A 16,698-nucleotide genomic window follows, 5' to 3' on the forward strand; every position below is an offset into this window, starting at 1 on the left:
TCAGTGAACCGCCTCAGAGTTGACATAATCGTCCAATCAGGAATGCCGCTGGCAGAGGTTCTCACGTGCAGAATCTTCTGAGTTAAAATTGAGAACCGTTTGTCGGATCGACTTCAAACGGGAGTGCGCTTAGGGGGACCTACGAGTATTGCACTAGTATCCAATAATTCCAGGAGTGTCTGTCTGTATGTATGCATGTATGTGTGTATGTCTACGCACAATTGCCCAACTCTTTGACATCATTGTGATGTCATCAGTGAAATCATTATTGACCAAAATCATCTATTGTGCACCGCTATGCAAAATTCAGATTTTTGTGGACCAACATCTTTTGGTGGACCAACCAACCACCCCACCAACAGAGTGACTTATAGAGCTCCTCCTGGCCATGCTGGCTGCAGCTAAAAGGCAAAGAAGAGGCCAGGTTGCAATTGATGTTATACAGTTCTCCACTCTCTCCACTGGCTCCCCGTCAAGCAACGCATCGACTTCAAATTACTCCTCCTCACCTTCAAAGCCCTCCACAGCCTAGCCCCCCCCCTACCTGACTGACCTCCTCATCCCCCATAGCCCCTCCCGTACACTCCGATCCTCTTCTACTGCCACCCTCATCATCCCCCCATCCAGACTCAAAACCTTTGGTGACCGTGCTTTCTCCTGCGCCGCACCCCGACTTTGGAACTCCCTCCCCCAGACCGTCCGAGACTCTCCCTCACTCCCCACTTTCAAAACCCGACTTAAAACCTACCTGTTCTCCCAAGCTTACAACCTCCCCTACCCCTGACCACCTCCTCCAAACCATCACCCTCCGCCCCCCCATCCCCCCCTGCCCCTCCCTCCTGTTATCTTCCTCCCCTCTGCTTCTCCATACAAACCTTGCCCTGAACCGCCACTGTTATTTGTAAATGTTCCTTGTAACTGTTGCCTGTTACCTGTATCTGTTGCCTGTTTCTGTTCCCTGTTGCTTGTTTTTGGTTTCTCTGTTAAGCGTCTTTGGGTCTTGAAAAGCGCTATATAAAATAAATGAATTATTATTATTATTATTAGTATAGCCCAGTGATACTCAACTGGCGGCCCGCGATGGAATTGCAAAAAAAAAAAAAAAAAAAAAAAAAAAAAATTGTTTTTTTTTCCACAGTGCACCTGAACGCAACATGCAAGATACCCGCTGAATAAGTGTGCAAATGTTCATGTCATTCTGGCCAATACTCCACTTCTGTTATAGCCTTTCAGTCTGGAATATGGAACATCTTTCAATAATCTATGATTTAGCTGCTAAATTGTCGCTACCCAGGCACTTATGTACTGTATACTATACTATAGTGTTATGTTCTCCTATGGATGTTCCTAAAGTGTCTGGAATAAAGTTGAATTGAAATTGAATGACAACATGATGAACAATCAGAGAGTAGGTTCAATAGTATGCTTGCATGCGTGTGTGTGTGTGTGTTTGCATGCATGTGTGTGTGTCTGTGCATGCGTGTCTGTGTGTGTTTGCATGCGTGTCTGTGTGTGTTTGTATTTGTGTGTGTGTGTCTGTTTGCATGCGTGTCTGTGTGTTTGCATGCGTGTCTGTGTGTGTTTGCATGCGCGTGTGTGTGTTTGCATGCGTATGTGTGTGTGTGTTTGCATGTGTGTGTGTGTTTGCATGCGTGTGTGTGTGTGTGTGTGTGTGTGTGTGTGTGTGTGTGTGTAAGTGCATCCTTACTTGCACCATGGCGGCAATGAGCATGGGGAGCATGGCGAGCGGAAAGCGCAGGATGTTGAAGAGAGAGATGGCGGTGAACGCTTTCTCAGCGGTCAACACGTTTTCTGAGCTCACGCCCACAAACACTGCAAAGGTGGCCAGAGAGACCTGCACAAGGAGATGCAAAGAGTACTGACAAATCCTACTCAAGTAGAAGTATTGTTATATACTAAAGAGGTTCATTTGGCCTACTTGTATGTATTATTTAGAATATTTCATCTATAAAGGCCAGTTAGGCAATGTTTGTACCTGTTTGTACCTGTTTGTACCTGTTTGTACCTGGTCATCCCACCACTTCAGGTAGGATGAGAAAAAACTCCATATAACCACACCATAGATGACGTCACACCAACATCACGTGACACCTCTGATGAAGACTGCAGAAACAGCAGCCGAAACATGTCAGGTACAAACATTGCCTAACCGGCCTTTATAGATTAAATATTCTAAAAAAAATAAAAAAATAAAATTTAAATTATCTAGAGTACAAGTCAAATTACTAGTCCATGAAATTACTCAAGTGAGAGTAAAAATGTAGCCTATTTAAAAGTACTTCAATAAAAGTACCACAAAAAAATCATTAAAATTGTGTGGATGTTCTACACCTGTCTGATTCAATTGGCCAGTCTTGAGTGCAACTTAATTTAATTGGTCACTGCACTAACGAGCCAGCAGTTTGGTAGCCTGGGTAAACCCATCCCCCACGTGACCTGCTCTCAGACCTGTTCTCAGTCACTATGTGACTAGTGACTGGGAACTGAGAGAGCAGGTCACGTGGGGGCTGGGTTTACCTAGGCTAGCAGTTTGGGCACCCTAAATGTGACAAAAATCTGAATTTAATAATTTATTCGGTGTACATTTAAAAGTAGTGAAGTAGAACATCTATTATTTAAATTACTTGAGTAAGAGTAAAAGCATACCAAAAAACGACTCAAGTACTCCAGTAGTTGTTGTACTTCGTTACTTTACACCTCTGTGATATGGTTAATATGTTGAGAAACAAGGTTCCAGATACTGGGAAGACCGTCTCGTCTCAAATCTGTTCTCAGCACTCACCAGAGCTGGAGCACAGGCAAAGATGAAGGTGGAGACAGAATTGAGGTAGGCAAAGTTCCTCATGACCATCAGTTCCTGCTCCCTGATCCCCTCCACCTGCGCCTGGAAGGACGGCTCCCAGGCATACAGCTTCAGGATCTAAGGGACAGACATGCGGGAGGAGGGGAGGGAGGCAGAAGGCAGGGCAGCACAAAGACAGGAAGGGTGTTGTGTTTATATCAGTGGAGGAACCGGGGAAAGAAGCCATTCAGACCTTCTGAAGTCAAGGCCACAAATCCACAGGTGGTGACACACTACAATGAAGGGCAGTGCACACTGACGTTTCTGCTTTTTCCTGAGGCATGAAAGCCTCCGCTCATCCTGCTGGACCCGTTACTGATTAGAAAAGCACATGGCAGTGATCTTCCTACCTGAAACGCTGGGGTTATTAACTCACCTTGATCCCGTTCAGTATTTCATTCATGATTTTCATTCTCTTGTCTTTGAACTTCATGTTTTCAATCTGAGGAGGAAATTAATGAATGAATGAATAAATGAATAAATAAATAAATAAATAAATAAATAAATAAACAAACAAATAAATAAATAAATAAATAAATAAATAAATAAATAAATAAATAAATAAACAAATAAATAAATAAATATATATTTATTTATTTATAAATAAATAAATGAACAATTTGTTAATTTTAAACTGTTAATTATAAATAAATTAACAGTTATAACAAATGAGGAATATATTCTTGGCTGAAAATATCAGAAAAGATTGGACCATCGCTCTTTCCCCGCAAAATGCATACAGTATACATTACAATTTCAGTATACAAACGGCTTACTGGACACGACATACATATATTATACATCAGACCCTTGAGTTAAAATGTAAACAGAGTCAGCCGGCTAGAGTCAGACACTCAAGCCTCCAAAAGCTCAGGCTCCATAGGGTTCCATTGCCGTTGCCACCCAGTGACAAAATGCTGCTCGGCTGATCCCTCGTATAAAGAAAAGTTGCAGACTATAATGTAGAGTATGCGTGTGTCTTTCTGCTAACCTGGATTTTTCTGGCCTTGGTGGCCAGCAGTCCGTTGATTGGCGCCATAAGCACCATAACTGCCAGGCCGGCCAGCACCGAAGGCCCCAGCTCCAGCCACAGGAACACAATGGAGAGCCCTATCTGCAGAGGACAGGACCACAGCAGGTGGATGAAGTTGGTGACATCGTTGAAGCGCTGGGCATCAGCAGACATCAGGTTCACCGTCTCGCCGACCGTCGACTCTTTGCGAGTGTCGTTAGACACCACCAAGGCCTAGGAGAGGGAGCAAGGAGGCAGGAGAGGGGAGGAGAGGAAAAAGGAAGAAGAAAAGTTGAAGAATTGAAGAAGAACAGAAAGAGTAAGAGACTCTATAAGATTATGTCTGATGAAAAGTCTTTATACAGTCACTAAAAGACACACAGACAGAAGTTATTATTAACCACAGGTCATTGGCCTTGAGTCCAATCAGTGAGGCAGATTGAAGGATACTGCATCCAATCTGAGTCAGTGAATTGTTGATTTAAAAGCCTATGTATAATATTAAGCGTGAATGAGCTGGGATAAGGATCCCACACTGTACATTTTCCAGTGTTGTTTTTTTTAGCGACAGTTAATTGTAATTGACAAGTGTTAATTTGTAGTGTTGACCGTTCTCTTAAGCCCAGTTTAGACCAAAGATTCATGATCAGGTAGGATGGATCTTGCTACAGTACTTGCAACCAGCCCCTGCGACTTGCCAAGCTGAATTGCTGGCGATGCCATCATCGCTGCAACTTTTCCCTGCAACGTTCTAAAACGGATTTGTCTCGTTGTGAATCATTGGTGTAAACTGGCCTTTACATCGATGATTCACAAAACAGACCAAACAGTTGGTCGATCTAAAAGAGGTCACATAAAAGTGAAGGTGTGAAGCTATATAAACACTGGCATGGTGTTTATGTTTACATAGTGTTTAGTGTTTACAGTCACTTCTAGGCTTACCTTCTTGTACACAGCAGCCATGATGGCGGTGCGCACCTTCATGCCAAGCACAAAGCAGCGCTGGAAGTACTGCTGCAGGAACAGAGACTGGAGGATGGCCACCAGCAGCAGCAGCACGGCATACAGGTAGCCCGTCCAGGTGTGGATGGACATGTCCTGGGTGAAGGAGATCATCAATCTGGAACAAGACACATGTGGAGACAGTTCAAAACATGATCATCTGGGATACGGGTTACTGTGTTGTATCCAATATCTCAGGACAGAGTTGACTCTATGTACTACAACGTTTCCTGCAACCTTCAGCATGTTCACTCTCCTGTTTGTTCTGTCCCGCTCTCTCTTTCTCAGACACTGAAGGTATCTACTGATGCTTCAGTTAACCACTGAGGGAATAGAGTTAGCCTGGATAAACCCAGCCTCCACGTGACCTCTATCTATGTGACTGATAGCACATAGATAGAGGTCACGTGGAGGCTGGGTTTACCCAGGCTAGAATAGAGTACCGCAGGAATGACATATTTTTGTAGGCTTACCCACAAGTCCCTGCGCTTCCTGGTTCCTACGTGTAAAAGTCAATGGGATTTTTGTATGTGAATTTCGGTTAAATGCATGAAATAAGGTCTGTGGTTAGCAAAAGTTTATGAAACTGCGAACTTGTGTTCAGCAAGATAATCTTCACAACTGAGGACCACTTTTGTGATTTTTGAAGCGTTTTCTGAAAATCACATTTATACAAAAATCCCCTTTTGATTTTTAAACGTACGAACCTGTAAGTGCTAAAATCTTTCGGACTCATTCCTGTGGTACTCTATAGTTAAGCTGTGGTTGATTTTTTTTGTGTGCAATTTCACAGAAATTATTTGCAAAGGTTTTGAGATAGAGATAGTGAAAATTTTTCGATTATTATGTAGTTTTATGTAGCTTGTTCCACTTTGCCATCGATTTAACATCCTAACACACCTTATTATGGCGATATTCAGGGTTTGGGTTAAAACTAATGTCTCAAACTTTTTGAGGCTTATAATTACTCACATAAGACCCTAAATTACATAGTTAGAAGGTTTTTGTGGATTTCGGTTTCCAGGGTCTTTAAAGAGTTTCTCAACCCTGAGCTAATGATTGATGAGACTGATTTCATATTAAGGGAACAAACAACAGTTCCAGAGGCCACTATAGGGCAACAAAAAAGTACAGATTTGAGGAAACATGCTATACAACATCTAGGAATGCTTGTGATCTTACTCTAAGTATTAGATTAGGTTACATTAATTATTGAACAATAACAATATGCAACAATCACGTCGTGAGATCACGCTGATTCCTCGTATACACTGATCAAGAGAAATGGGCAATATCGGCTTTCACTGTTGTTGTAAGAAAGAAGTAAAGTTACTCTAGTATCTGTCTGAAGGTACAATACATGTATTTAAAACTTGTAAGAGGTATAGATTCCCTGCCTACCAACACGAGGGTCGCAGGTTCGCGCCCCCCGTGTTACCTCCGGCTTGGTCGGGCGTCCATACAGGCACGATTGGCTGTGTCTGCGGGTGGGAAGCCGCATTAGGGGTATGTGTCCTGGTCGCTGCACTAGCGCCTCCTCTGGTCGGTCGGGGTGGAAGGGAACTGGTGGGAATAACATGATCCTCCCATGTGCTACGTTCCTGCTGGTGAAGCTCCCCGCTGTCAGGTGAAAAGAAGCGGCTGGCAAATGTGCATGTGTCGGAGGAAGCATGGTGCTAGTCTAACGGCTCTCCCCAGATCGGCAGAGGGTGGAGCAGCGACTGGGGCAGCCAATAGGGCAGCAGAGGGAAATTGGCAAATTGGCAAGTACAATTGGGGAACATCAGAAGAAAAAAAACTTGTAAGAGGTATGACTTACTTTAGGAGCTGAGGACTGGCAAAGCTCAGCAGGTCGGTTAGAAGTTTGAAGAAGGCTGATTCAATCAGAACGCCTCTAAAGGTCTTGTAAATGGTGGGAATGAGCCATGATTTAGGATAGTTCTCTTTCGCTTTCTCCTTTTTTTCCTTCTTCTTGTCCTTCTTGTCTTCTTTCTTTCCCTTTTCCTCCTGCAAAAGAAACATCTATTTTAAACACTGCCTTTGGACACATTTTGTGCACATAAACACTACAAGTCAAGAGTTTGGACACACACATTTCTAAGCAGTGCAGCCGCTTCTATACGTGACGTGTGTGTCCGTTTGTAGCGTGAGGGGGGCGGGGCTAGAGAGGAGGGCCCATAGCTAGGGATAGGAAGGTGGCAGAGAGTGGGGATTTGAGGGGTGTGTACTATTACATTTTCTCAGCTGACTGCTAAACCTGCACTGCCTACTTCAATACCTGGTCTCAATCACCTATAAATGACAAAACCTCAACATTTTCCTGTTGCTTTTAGTGTACAGAATTCCAGGTACATTTTAAGAACACGTTCTCACAGAGGTTTATCTCAGCTACCATCAAACAAATGATCAAATCTACGGTCTGTTACTGTGCGTTACAATTGATGACATCAAACACATGTGTAAAACATCCTTCTACCACCTCAAGAACATCTCAAAACTCCGTCCCACACTCAGCCTGCCAGACGCTGAGAAACTCGTCCACGCCTTTGTCTCCTCAAGGCTGGACTACTGCAACGCGCTCCTCATCGGGATCCCCAGCAAGAGCCTCCATAAGCTCCAACACATTCAGAACTCTGCTGCGAGGATCCTGATGAGAGTGCGAAAGTACAACCACATAACCCCCATCCTCCACTCTCTTCACTGGCTCCCTGTTTCCTCCAGAATCAAATTCAAAATCGCCCTGCTGACACATCAATGCATCCACGGACATGCCCCCCCCCATACCTCAAGGAACTCCTCATAACACAATCCTCCTCCCGCAACCTCCGCTCAAATAACAACCACCTCCTCCATCCCCCCAGAACCAAGCTCCGCACCATGGGAGATCGGGCCTTCTGCTCCGCCGCTCCCCGTCTGTGGAACACTCTTCCCGACCACCTAAGAGCTCCACAGACGGTGGATTCTTTTAAAAAGGGACTGAAAACTTTCCTTTTTTAATAAATCCTCCTCCTAGTTTTGTGCTTTCCTTAGTTTTTAGGCTTTTTATGTGATTTTTTATGTTCTTTTTAATGTTCTTTTAATCTTTTTATTTCTTTTTATTCTCCTTTAATTTTTTATTCTTTTAATTATTTTATCTTATTTTTTTTTTACTCTGTAGCACTTTGGGATTTTGTCCAAAAAGAAAAGTGCAATACAAATACAATTTATTATTATTATTATTATTATTATTATGGCAACTGTGCAATTCTCTATTCTCAAGGGTACTGAAAATAGTTTACTATTTAGTGACGAATACAGAAAACATGAATAGGCTACTTGATATTTAACTTGCTCCTGAAGCCCCTGTGTTAGCCTTCACAAGTGCATCACATTGGATTGAAGGGACTTCTCAGTGCAATTTTTACACTTTGCAAAGTCATCCTGTGGGCCAGACTGGGCCCTTTGGCGGGCGGGATTTGGCCCCCGGGCCGCATGTTTGAGAGCCCAACGTTTGACTGGCAGTGTCAGCTCTATGCATCAAAGATGGAGCCAACAGTGCAGTAACTGATACTGTCCAGTTGGAGTGCTAGACTCTGTGAATGCACATGTGTGTGCTGTGTGTGTCCTGGTACAGTACGCAGTGTCCACACTGACTCACCATCATCAGCACATCCTGGCTGACACCTTTCCCCAGGCCGTTGGACAGGCTGCTCTGAAAGCCCTCTTCCTGGGTGCTCGCTCTGTTCTTATCTCCTGTCACCTTCTTCTTCTGCAGCCTCTTCTGGAGCCTGACCCTGGCTGCACACAGCTCTGTGGTCATGATGCGCTGGAAGTGCTGGTTGATGTAAGGGGTGCTGTCCTTCTCGTTCAGATCCCACAGGTCCTCCTGAACCAGCGGCCGCTTGTAGCCTTTCAACATCATGCTGGAGACAGAGGGGAGAGGAGATGGAGACACTGATAAGACAGAGGATGAAGCACAACCTTGGCAGATCTAGGGGGATGTGTGTGTGTTTGTACAGGTGCGTGTGTGTGTGTGTGTGCGTGCGTGTGTGCGTGTGCGTGCGTGTGTGTGTGTTTAGATTAGATTAGCCTTTATTGTCATTTGCTTTTCAAGAGAACAAACAATAGGTGGCGTCACACTGACTCATGCACGCACACCCACACACACACACACACACACACACACACACACACACACACACACACACACAAACATACACACACATACACACACAGTACAATCAGACTACATTTAACATTCCATACCACATATAAAAAAAACATACATACCAATATTATCTGATATTGCACCAGCCCTTTACAAAATAAATATTACCCTCCCCCCAAATAGGTTGAATCAGAATCAGAATCAGAAAGACTTTAATGATCCCCGGGGGGAAATGAAAAGTTAATATTGCACCGCTGCCCCTAGAGGATGGCATGATAAACTGGAGCGTTGTTCTGCAATGCATCATCTCTTTACTACTGAGTAGTTTGATTGACAGTGGGACAAAAGAAAATGTATACCTGTTCAGGTAACCTGTACCTTCTGCCTGACGGTAGCAGCTCATACTCTGTGTGGAGGATGCTCTACTCTCTCCCCGTGTGTGTGTGTGTGTGTGTGTGTGTGTGTGTGTGTGTGTGTGCGTGCGTGCGTGCGTGCGTGCGTGCGTGTGTGTGTGTGAGTGAGCAGAATTGTGTTCGGCCACAGCTATGCCATTTTACGTGTGATCGCGCTGAAGTGCACTTCAGAGTAAAGAGCACCCCCTGCGGGTGACCCAACAGAGCCGGATCTTTGAATTAGGTCATTAGGGCCGACTAAATGGGCAAAAATGGCTCATCATTAGTGGCAAAATGACTGAACACAGGTTCAGCACCATGGAGATCTCCAGAGTGGAGGAGCCCACAGGTGAGCTGAGTTATAATCAGCCAATTGAAGGGGACTATGAAAACCCTCTGGGGGAGAGAGAGGAGAGGCTGCATGCCAACTCTGTGAGCGAGGCCTGACTGAATGGGAGGAGTATTCCACTCAGTCAGTCAGAATTTACCTGTTCAACCAGTTGAAAGTGATTCTGCTCAGAAACGCCGCCCCTGCCTCTGGATTCTATGATGAAAAGAAAACAGCACACATAACAGCAAAATTAAATTGAACAGAAGGCTGAAGATTGGATAGAGATAGATACAGCATGTGGCTCATTGGTTGCATTATTCCTAACTGTGTAGAATCCATACAAGCTCAGAGAGAAAACACATCACATTCGATTCCATCCGAGCGCTCGTGTACCTTCTTTACATATTTCTCCGCTTCCCGAGGGACGTCGGCCAGCGAGGAGAGAACGAGTGCAATCAACTCCAGCCCAAAGGAGATGTAGAAGAGACAGACCCGAGGCACGTCGCCGATCTCTCCCTGGGGACAGATGGAGGTTTAAGGGAGAGGAGGGAGAGGGGGCATCGCAGGTACAGTAGATGTTGAAATTATGGCTTAGTAATGGTTCCAATCATCTTCTCCTTGAACCCATTTGCTCCGCCTGGTAGAAACCATTCTGATCATGTGACCTCACATTTTGTTTCGCTTCGCTCCACAGGTCAGTCTGGACTCCTAGCTGCCCACAGTGATTTCCAGAAATTACAATGTAACTGGGGCCAATCGTTGACGTAACTACTGGGCCAATCAGGGCTGCCGCTGGCAAAACAGCAATGGCGCCTCCCAAAGCAACGAGCGGTAACGCTATAACATTAGTAGTCTCGCTGGCCAGCCTCCTCTCCCTTCCATCCGAGGAGTCTGGCGCCACGGAAACAGGCAACAGGGATAAACCCTCCCCTACTCTACTCTGCTCTCCCATTCGAGCGACTGTTTCGGTGGCAGCCGGATGTCCGCTCCCGGCTTATTACAAACTCTGTCATTGGCTCCGACCATGTCAATCAGAGCGGCTTCCGCTCCCTCCTCTCTGTGTGTCACTGTAAATAGTGCCCTGCCGCCTCAGTGAAAACAACAACGCTAACTAGCTAGCAAGCTAACGGCAGAAACCTACACGCTAGCTCGTTGCTACACGCTGAAAACGGCAAGTTGGATTGTTGGAAACTATTTTCCAAGGGCACTGCTGCTAAGCGCCGCCCATCGCAATCCCACTATGGAGACCTGCGGCGCCAGACTCCTCGGACGGAAGGGAGAGAGGAGGCTGGCCAGCGAGACTATAACATTAGTAGAGTAAACGCAGCCATGAGTGCAGTTATTGCAGAGATAGATAGACTAAATAACAACAATTAAACAAGAACAAAGTTTCTCGGTGGAAAAGACGTTTTCACCGTTCTTCCGACTGGGTTCGGCGACGCTGATTGGCTGAAGGAGTTGTCTGTAAAGGCAAGTACTCCCGCCCACTGAAATCGACGCAAGTGTCTGGAAGTCCAGCCTGATAGGTAGAGCGAAACGGAATGTGAGATCACGTTATCAGGACGTTTTCTTTTTTACCAGGCTACCATTTGCTCCCATCACTATGACACCTATGACGTCATCACTATGACATCACTACCACACCCATACCTGTCTGAGCGCCTCTCGCAGAAGCGTCTGGAAGGGGAAGACGTGGCACACCACCAGGAGGAACCAGAAGAAGAAGAGAGTGGCAGAATCTACCGCTCCATCCCTCCGCCTCACTCCTTCCTGGCACAGCAAGAGCAGGATCTATAGAAGAAGTAGCAGGTCAAAGGTCAATACCAGACCTGAGATTTACACATGATCCCTCCATGACAAGCAGCGAAGCAATAACAGGACTGTTGAAGGGAACTTCGTGGGGCGGCTTTAGCTCAGGAGGTAGAGCGGGTCGGCCAATGACGCAAGGGTTGGCGGTTCGCTCCCTCCCAGCTGCTGTTGTTGTGTCCTTGGGCAAGACACTTAAACCTCCTTGCCTCGTATGATTGGCATGAATGTAGACATGAATGATGGTGGTCGGAGGGGCCGTTGAGCGCCGATGTGTGGCTGCCACGCTTTCAAACCACCGGTACGAATGGTGTGAACGAATAATGATTCTGTGAAGCGCTTTGAGCACTTGGAAAGGCGCTATATAAATCCAATCATTATTATTTATTTTATTATTATTAGAATGGAAATTGACAAGCCAAAAGGTAAGCAGCGAACCACTTGAAGAAAACCACTTGTGCTCAAAAGATGGAGCCAGGAGTCGGAAGTCGTGTTAAAGACCCTGGAAACCGAAATCCGACAAAAACCTTCTATGTAATTTAGGGTCTTATATGAGTAATTATAAGCCTCATACATAGATCTTGGCCAAGAGATGCACTCTTGTATATGATTCATGAATGGATACACAGGCTTACAATGCAATGAACAGAAAGTCAAAGATACTTATAGGACACACATCAGATGACATCTGTCTGCAGACCTACATGTATCTGTTATTTGGGCACATTGACAGGGCACAGTGTGACATAGAGAGGAGCTGCAAATGTACGCTACAGGTTATCTGAATATGGCGTCTGTCTGTCTGTCTGTACAATAACTACTGTATGTGTAAATTCAATGAAAATGTATATGAATACATTAACGAGTGATTGTCCAAATAAAAGCTAATGTGATTTAAATTTGACCTATCAAGGTGGACTAAGTTCAAACCTGTATGTATTTACCCATGAGACAGCAAACAGCACAGGGTTGGCATAGAATACAGCAGCATTTCTCTCTGTTGAGATGACGTCTCTTCCCGGGGGGTAATCCTCTCCGAGTGTCAGTGCCAGGCCCGCGATGGCTGACAGGAACAACAGAGACACCACAAGCTGAGAGGAAACACAGACTTTATTAGCAAATAGATGATATCGATAAAATCAATAAAGCCGAGTGAGCGAGCGTCAAACATGTATAAACCGATTGTTGTTGTTTTGACAATTGCAATCCCTTACTGGACAGAAATCATACTCGCAGAGTTCTATTCCAAAATGTGATGTTGGTTAAAAAAAATAGATTACTTTCAATTTCACTTAAATAGGTTTCATTATGTGTTGTGCTATCAATCATTTTGCAATAGTGTCACTTTTTTCAAATTGTACTTTGTTGTTGTCAACATCACCTTCATCCTCTATTCGCCGTCACCATGGTTACTGGAACCAATTATGATATTATCAATTGATTTCCTTTCCCCCCCTGCCACTGGTACCTGTTTGCAGAGGTAGAGCCTGGACAGGTGTTTTGCTGTCGCTGGTCTGCAGAGAGCTGCCAGGTGCCAGGGCCCACAGAGCCAGAGGAAGGCCAGCGGGAGCCAGACCAGCACCGTCTGCTCCACACACACCGGGAGGTCCGGGTCTGCTCTCTCCAGGAACGAAGCATTCTGAGACACACACCTTTTATTAGATATCGGATATATGCCACTGCTGATATCATGGAGGTTCCTCCTCCTTCAACGGACATTTACATATTTTTAGGGATGCCCCGATATGAACATTTTGGTAACGATAACATTATTATGCTGTTATGGGCAATAACCGATCTTTACACATGTTGATATGATCTGTATAAAAACAAGTTTCTATGATAATAAAATGTTGTACATACTGAAAAACACATGCAAACACTGTGGATTTGAAAAAGTAATGTCTTTCTTTACTTCCAAATTAAAGTCCAAAAAGCCCATAAATCATAGATTTACCGCATCGTTTCCTCTCAATATGAAGATTTGGGCAGAAACGATAACTGATATTAACATTGGTGTTATTTTGCTCGTCAGGTCGATACCGATATATTCAAAGATGACTAACATCACCCGATGCCGATATAATTGCAGATATATCGTGCATCCCTACAGTACATATTTTGTTTGTTGATTTCATTGCTGAATTATGTAAATGGACTGGATGGACACACCCAAGGCGTCTGCAGCCGTGCAAGGCGAAGGTGCGAACCAGCTCATCGGGAGCAGTTAGGGGTTCAGTGTCTTGCTCAAGGACACTTCGGCACGCAGCCTGGAGGAGCGAGCCTCGACCCGGGACCCTTCAGATTCCCAGACGACATCTACCTCTTACTTGCCGCCCCTATTGTGTATTGTAATTCTTCGTTTAAACTCTTACTGTAGCGTTTCTCCATTCATATAACAGTGTAGGTGCAGTGGGTCACCCTGCCTCCAGAAAGAGACAAAGAATTACATTCACTGGATTTCAAAGGAGTTGCAGTGTCCCGTAATGGTCGAAATCGTGTTTCTGAGGGTTTTTACCACCCTGACAAGAATAAATATCTTGGGGGGTATGGGTAGTGCAGTGGTAGATTCCCTGCCTACCAAGATGAGGGTCGCAGGTTCGAGCCCCCGCGCTGCATCCGGCTTAGTCGGGGTGTCCATACAGGCACAATTGGCCGTGTCTGCGGACGGGAAGCAGGATTAAGGGTACGTGTCCTGGTCACTGCACTAGTGCCTCCTCTGGTCGGCGCCTGTTCGGGGGGGGGAGGGGAACTGGGCGCAATAGCGTGATCCCTCCCACGCGCTAGTACGTCCTGCCGGGGGGAAATTCCTCGCTGTCAGATGGAAAGAAGTGGCTGGCGACTGCACATGTATCGGAGGAAGCATTATGCTAGTCTACAACAGCAACAACCTAACAGGGAATTGGCTGAGTACAATTGGAGAGAAAATGTGAGGAAAATCGGAAAAAAACTTGATATAGATCTGAGGGAAAGGCTGAATATTTGGGGTGTGTGTGTGTGTGTGTGTGTGTGTGTGTGTGTGTGTGTGTGTGTGTGTGTGTGTGTGTGTGTGTGTGTGTGTGTGTGTGTGCGTGTGTGTGTGAAAATGGTCAAATTTAAAGATATTGAATATCAGCACAAAATATGGGCTAGCAGCAACTTCAGCCTAAAAGTTGTGCTGAAGGCCTTGAAAAAGCCATAGAGTAGATTCAGTCCAGCCCTAATTGGTACACAGCCCAGCATGTGCAGACGTGACATTTAATCAAGACTGACTCAGACTCACATGTCATTAAATCACAAGTCATAAGAAGAGAGTGGGCGGGGCTATATGAGGGGGGCGGGGCTGTGTGAGGAGAATGTGGGATAAAAAGAGGAAACATTAAACACATGGATGTTTTTGATGTAAACATTAAAAGGAGGAAATGAAAAGGAGGGGGGACAATGTCAGAAAATGAAAGCAGCCTTGACTGCTTTCATTTTCAAGCTTATGGACTTTGTCCCATTTTGTTTTTGTGTGATTTATTTCATAGTCTAACGTTAACCTATGTTTGGTTCTTTTTCATTCCTGTTCTTCTTTGTTGGTTTTCGTGAAGCAGGTGTTTTATGCTTGTACAGTTATTTATGCATACTTTATTTGTTAACACTTTATTTGGATAGTCTGCTTACTAGGGGTGTCACGATACACTCAGTTCACGATACGATACGATACACGATATTGGGTTCACGATAACGATACGATACGATATTTTAACAATATTTTTTTGCGATCGATTTGTAAGTTGAGGGGGCATCCTCCACGCTAATTTGAGTAATTTCACCATTTTCATCCTCCGTGTCTGTAACGTCCCTCGTCTGTTCAAACAAAGCAATGAAAAGGAGAGCGAGCATGCAATCAGATGCAGATCAGTGCCACCATGTTCAGCCTCTTTTTCTCACGATATGAGATTTCATCTCAACGATACATATTGTCACGTTTTGATATCGCGATATATTGTGGGACGATATATTGTGACATCCCTACTGCTTACTAGAGTCTTACAGGGTATCTGTAACATTTCAAGAGCTTATTAGTTAACATTCAACCATTCAACTGTTTCGCTTTTGTCTGCAAATGTTTGTTTGCTTCCCGTTCCACACAGCTTCTCATCACCTGGAGCTACTAAATTATTCTGACAATATGCAGGTATGTTCATGAATCATCACAGATACTCTATAGATCATCTTTTAGCTTTCTAACAATTGAATTTCAGTTTGATTCCAAACATGATGCCCCCTGAATAACTATGGAGGTCCTCGAGAAACAAAACCACCACTCATTCAATAAGTGAGTGATGGTGAGTTACATATGGGCACTTGAAAGCAATGCTGAGTCATTAGTCACATGTTTATTCTCCGAGCCATATAGTGGTAAAGACAGAATGAAATGCTTTGAAATCAATCTAAATAAAACAATATTTTGTGTGCCTGACAATGTAGTTCTAGTTAGTAAGTGAACATTATAGTTAGTGAACATATTTGTGCTGTGATGCAGGAAGAGTCTAATTAAGGCTGTGATTAAGGTCGTTTCCCCCGGTCCCAGCATGCCTTTCCCTTTGGCGGTCCCACTCACCCAGAAGACGGACCCACAGTACTCCTCCAGTGCCGCAGCAGACATGGTCCCAGATGGTCCGCTTCAATCCCCCTTCAGATGAGACAACCAGCCCCGGTCTCCTCCACCAAGCCCGGCTCAAACTCTCACACACTCCTGTCCACACACACTCCAGAGAAGACAGCTGCAGGACGTGACTCAGAGAGACTTTGAGCCATGGAGCCTGGCTGACCTCGCAGAGAGACAAAGCTGGTTGTGTGAAGAGCAAACTACCGGTAATGCTTAACTTACATCTCTTGTCTCGTGGAATTTTTCCCTTTCTATGCAGATCTCAAGGACTGTGTCTCCAAGCAATAACACTTACAATCATTAGAGACTCCTCTGCTGCCTACGAACACTACATACAAGTAACATATGAGAAGTACCACCGCTGTAGTGAGAGTCCAGCTCAGCGCCAAGCCCACTGACACTCCTCGACATGCAGATGTGTCTAAAGTCCAACAGCAGGGGGAAGAGGAGTGCGTGTGAGGGAGAGAAACCCAAAAAAGGAAATGTGGGTGGGGGGTGTTCAGGCTCCT

At 44.9% G+C, this 16,698-nt stretch overlaps 1 protein-coding gene across 1 annotated transcript in view; it reads right to left on the bottom strand.

The window, feature by feature from the left end:
* abcc2 (ATP binding cassette subfamily C member 2) overlaps positions 1 to 16,186 on the bottom strand; it is a gene marked incomplete at its 5' end in the record, with an annotated part of 31,253 nt that extends 15,067 nt beyond the window's left edge. The window contains 13 exons of the mRNA XM_083658181.1: positions 1,709 to 1,855; positions 2,804 to 2,941; positions 3,240 to 3,305; positions 3,855 to 4,109; positions 4,818 to 4,995; positions 6,697 to 6,884; positions 8,515 to 8,779; positions 9,905 to 9,960; positions 10,141 to 10,263; positions 11,398 to 11,538; positions 12,498 to 12,644; positions 13,022 to 13,192; positions 16,142 to 16,186. Coding sequence (XP_083514307.1) covers positions 1,709 to 1,855; positions 2,804 to 2,941; positions 3,240 to 3,305; positions 3,855 to 4,109; positions 4,818 to 4,995; positions 6,697 to 6,884; positions 8,515 to 8,779; positions 9,905 to 9,960; positions 10,141 to 10,263; positions 11,398 to 11,538; positions 12,498 to 12,644; positions 13,022 to 13,192; positions 16,142 to 16,186 — 1,920 coding nt within the window. The remainder of the gene's footprint in view (positions 1 to 1,708; positions 1,856 to 2,803; positions 2,942 to 3,239; positions 3,306 to 3,854; positions 4,110 to 4,817; positions 4,996 to 6,696; positions 6,885 to 8,514; positions 8,780 to 9,904; positions 9,961 to 10,140; positions 10,264 to 11,397; positions 11,539 to 12,497; positions 12,645 to 13,021; positions 13,193 to 16,141) is intronic.
* Between the last annotated feature and the right edge of the window lie 512 nt (positions 16,187 to 16,698).

Source organism: Poromitra crassiceps (assembly GCF_964638095.1).
Source record: "Poromitra crassiceps genome assembly, chromosome: 22".
Lineage (NCBI taxonomy): Eukaryota > Metazoa > Chordata > Actinopteri > Beryciformes > Melamphaidae > Poromitra > Poromitra crassiceps.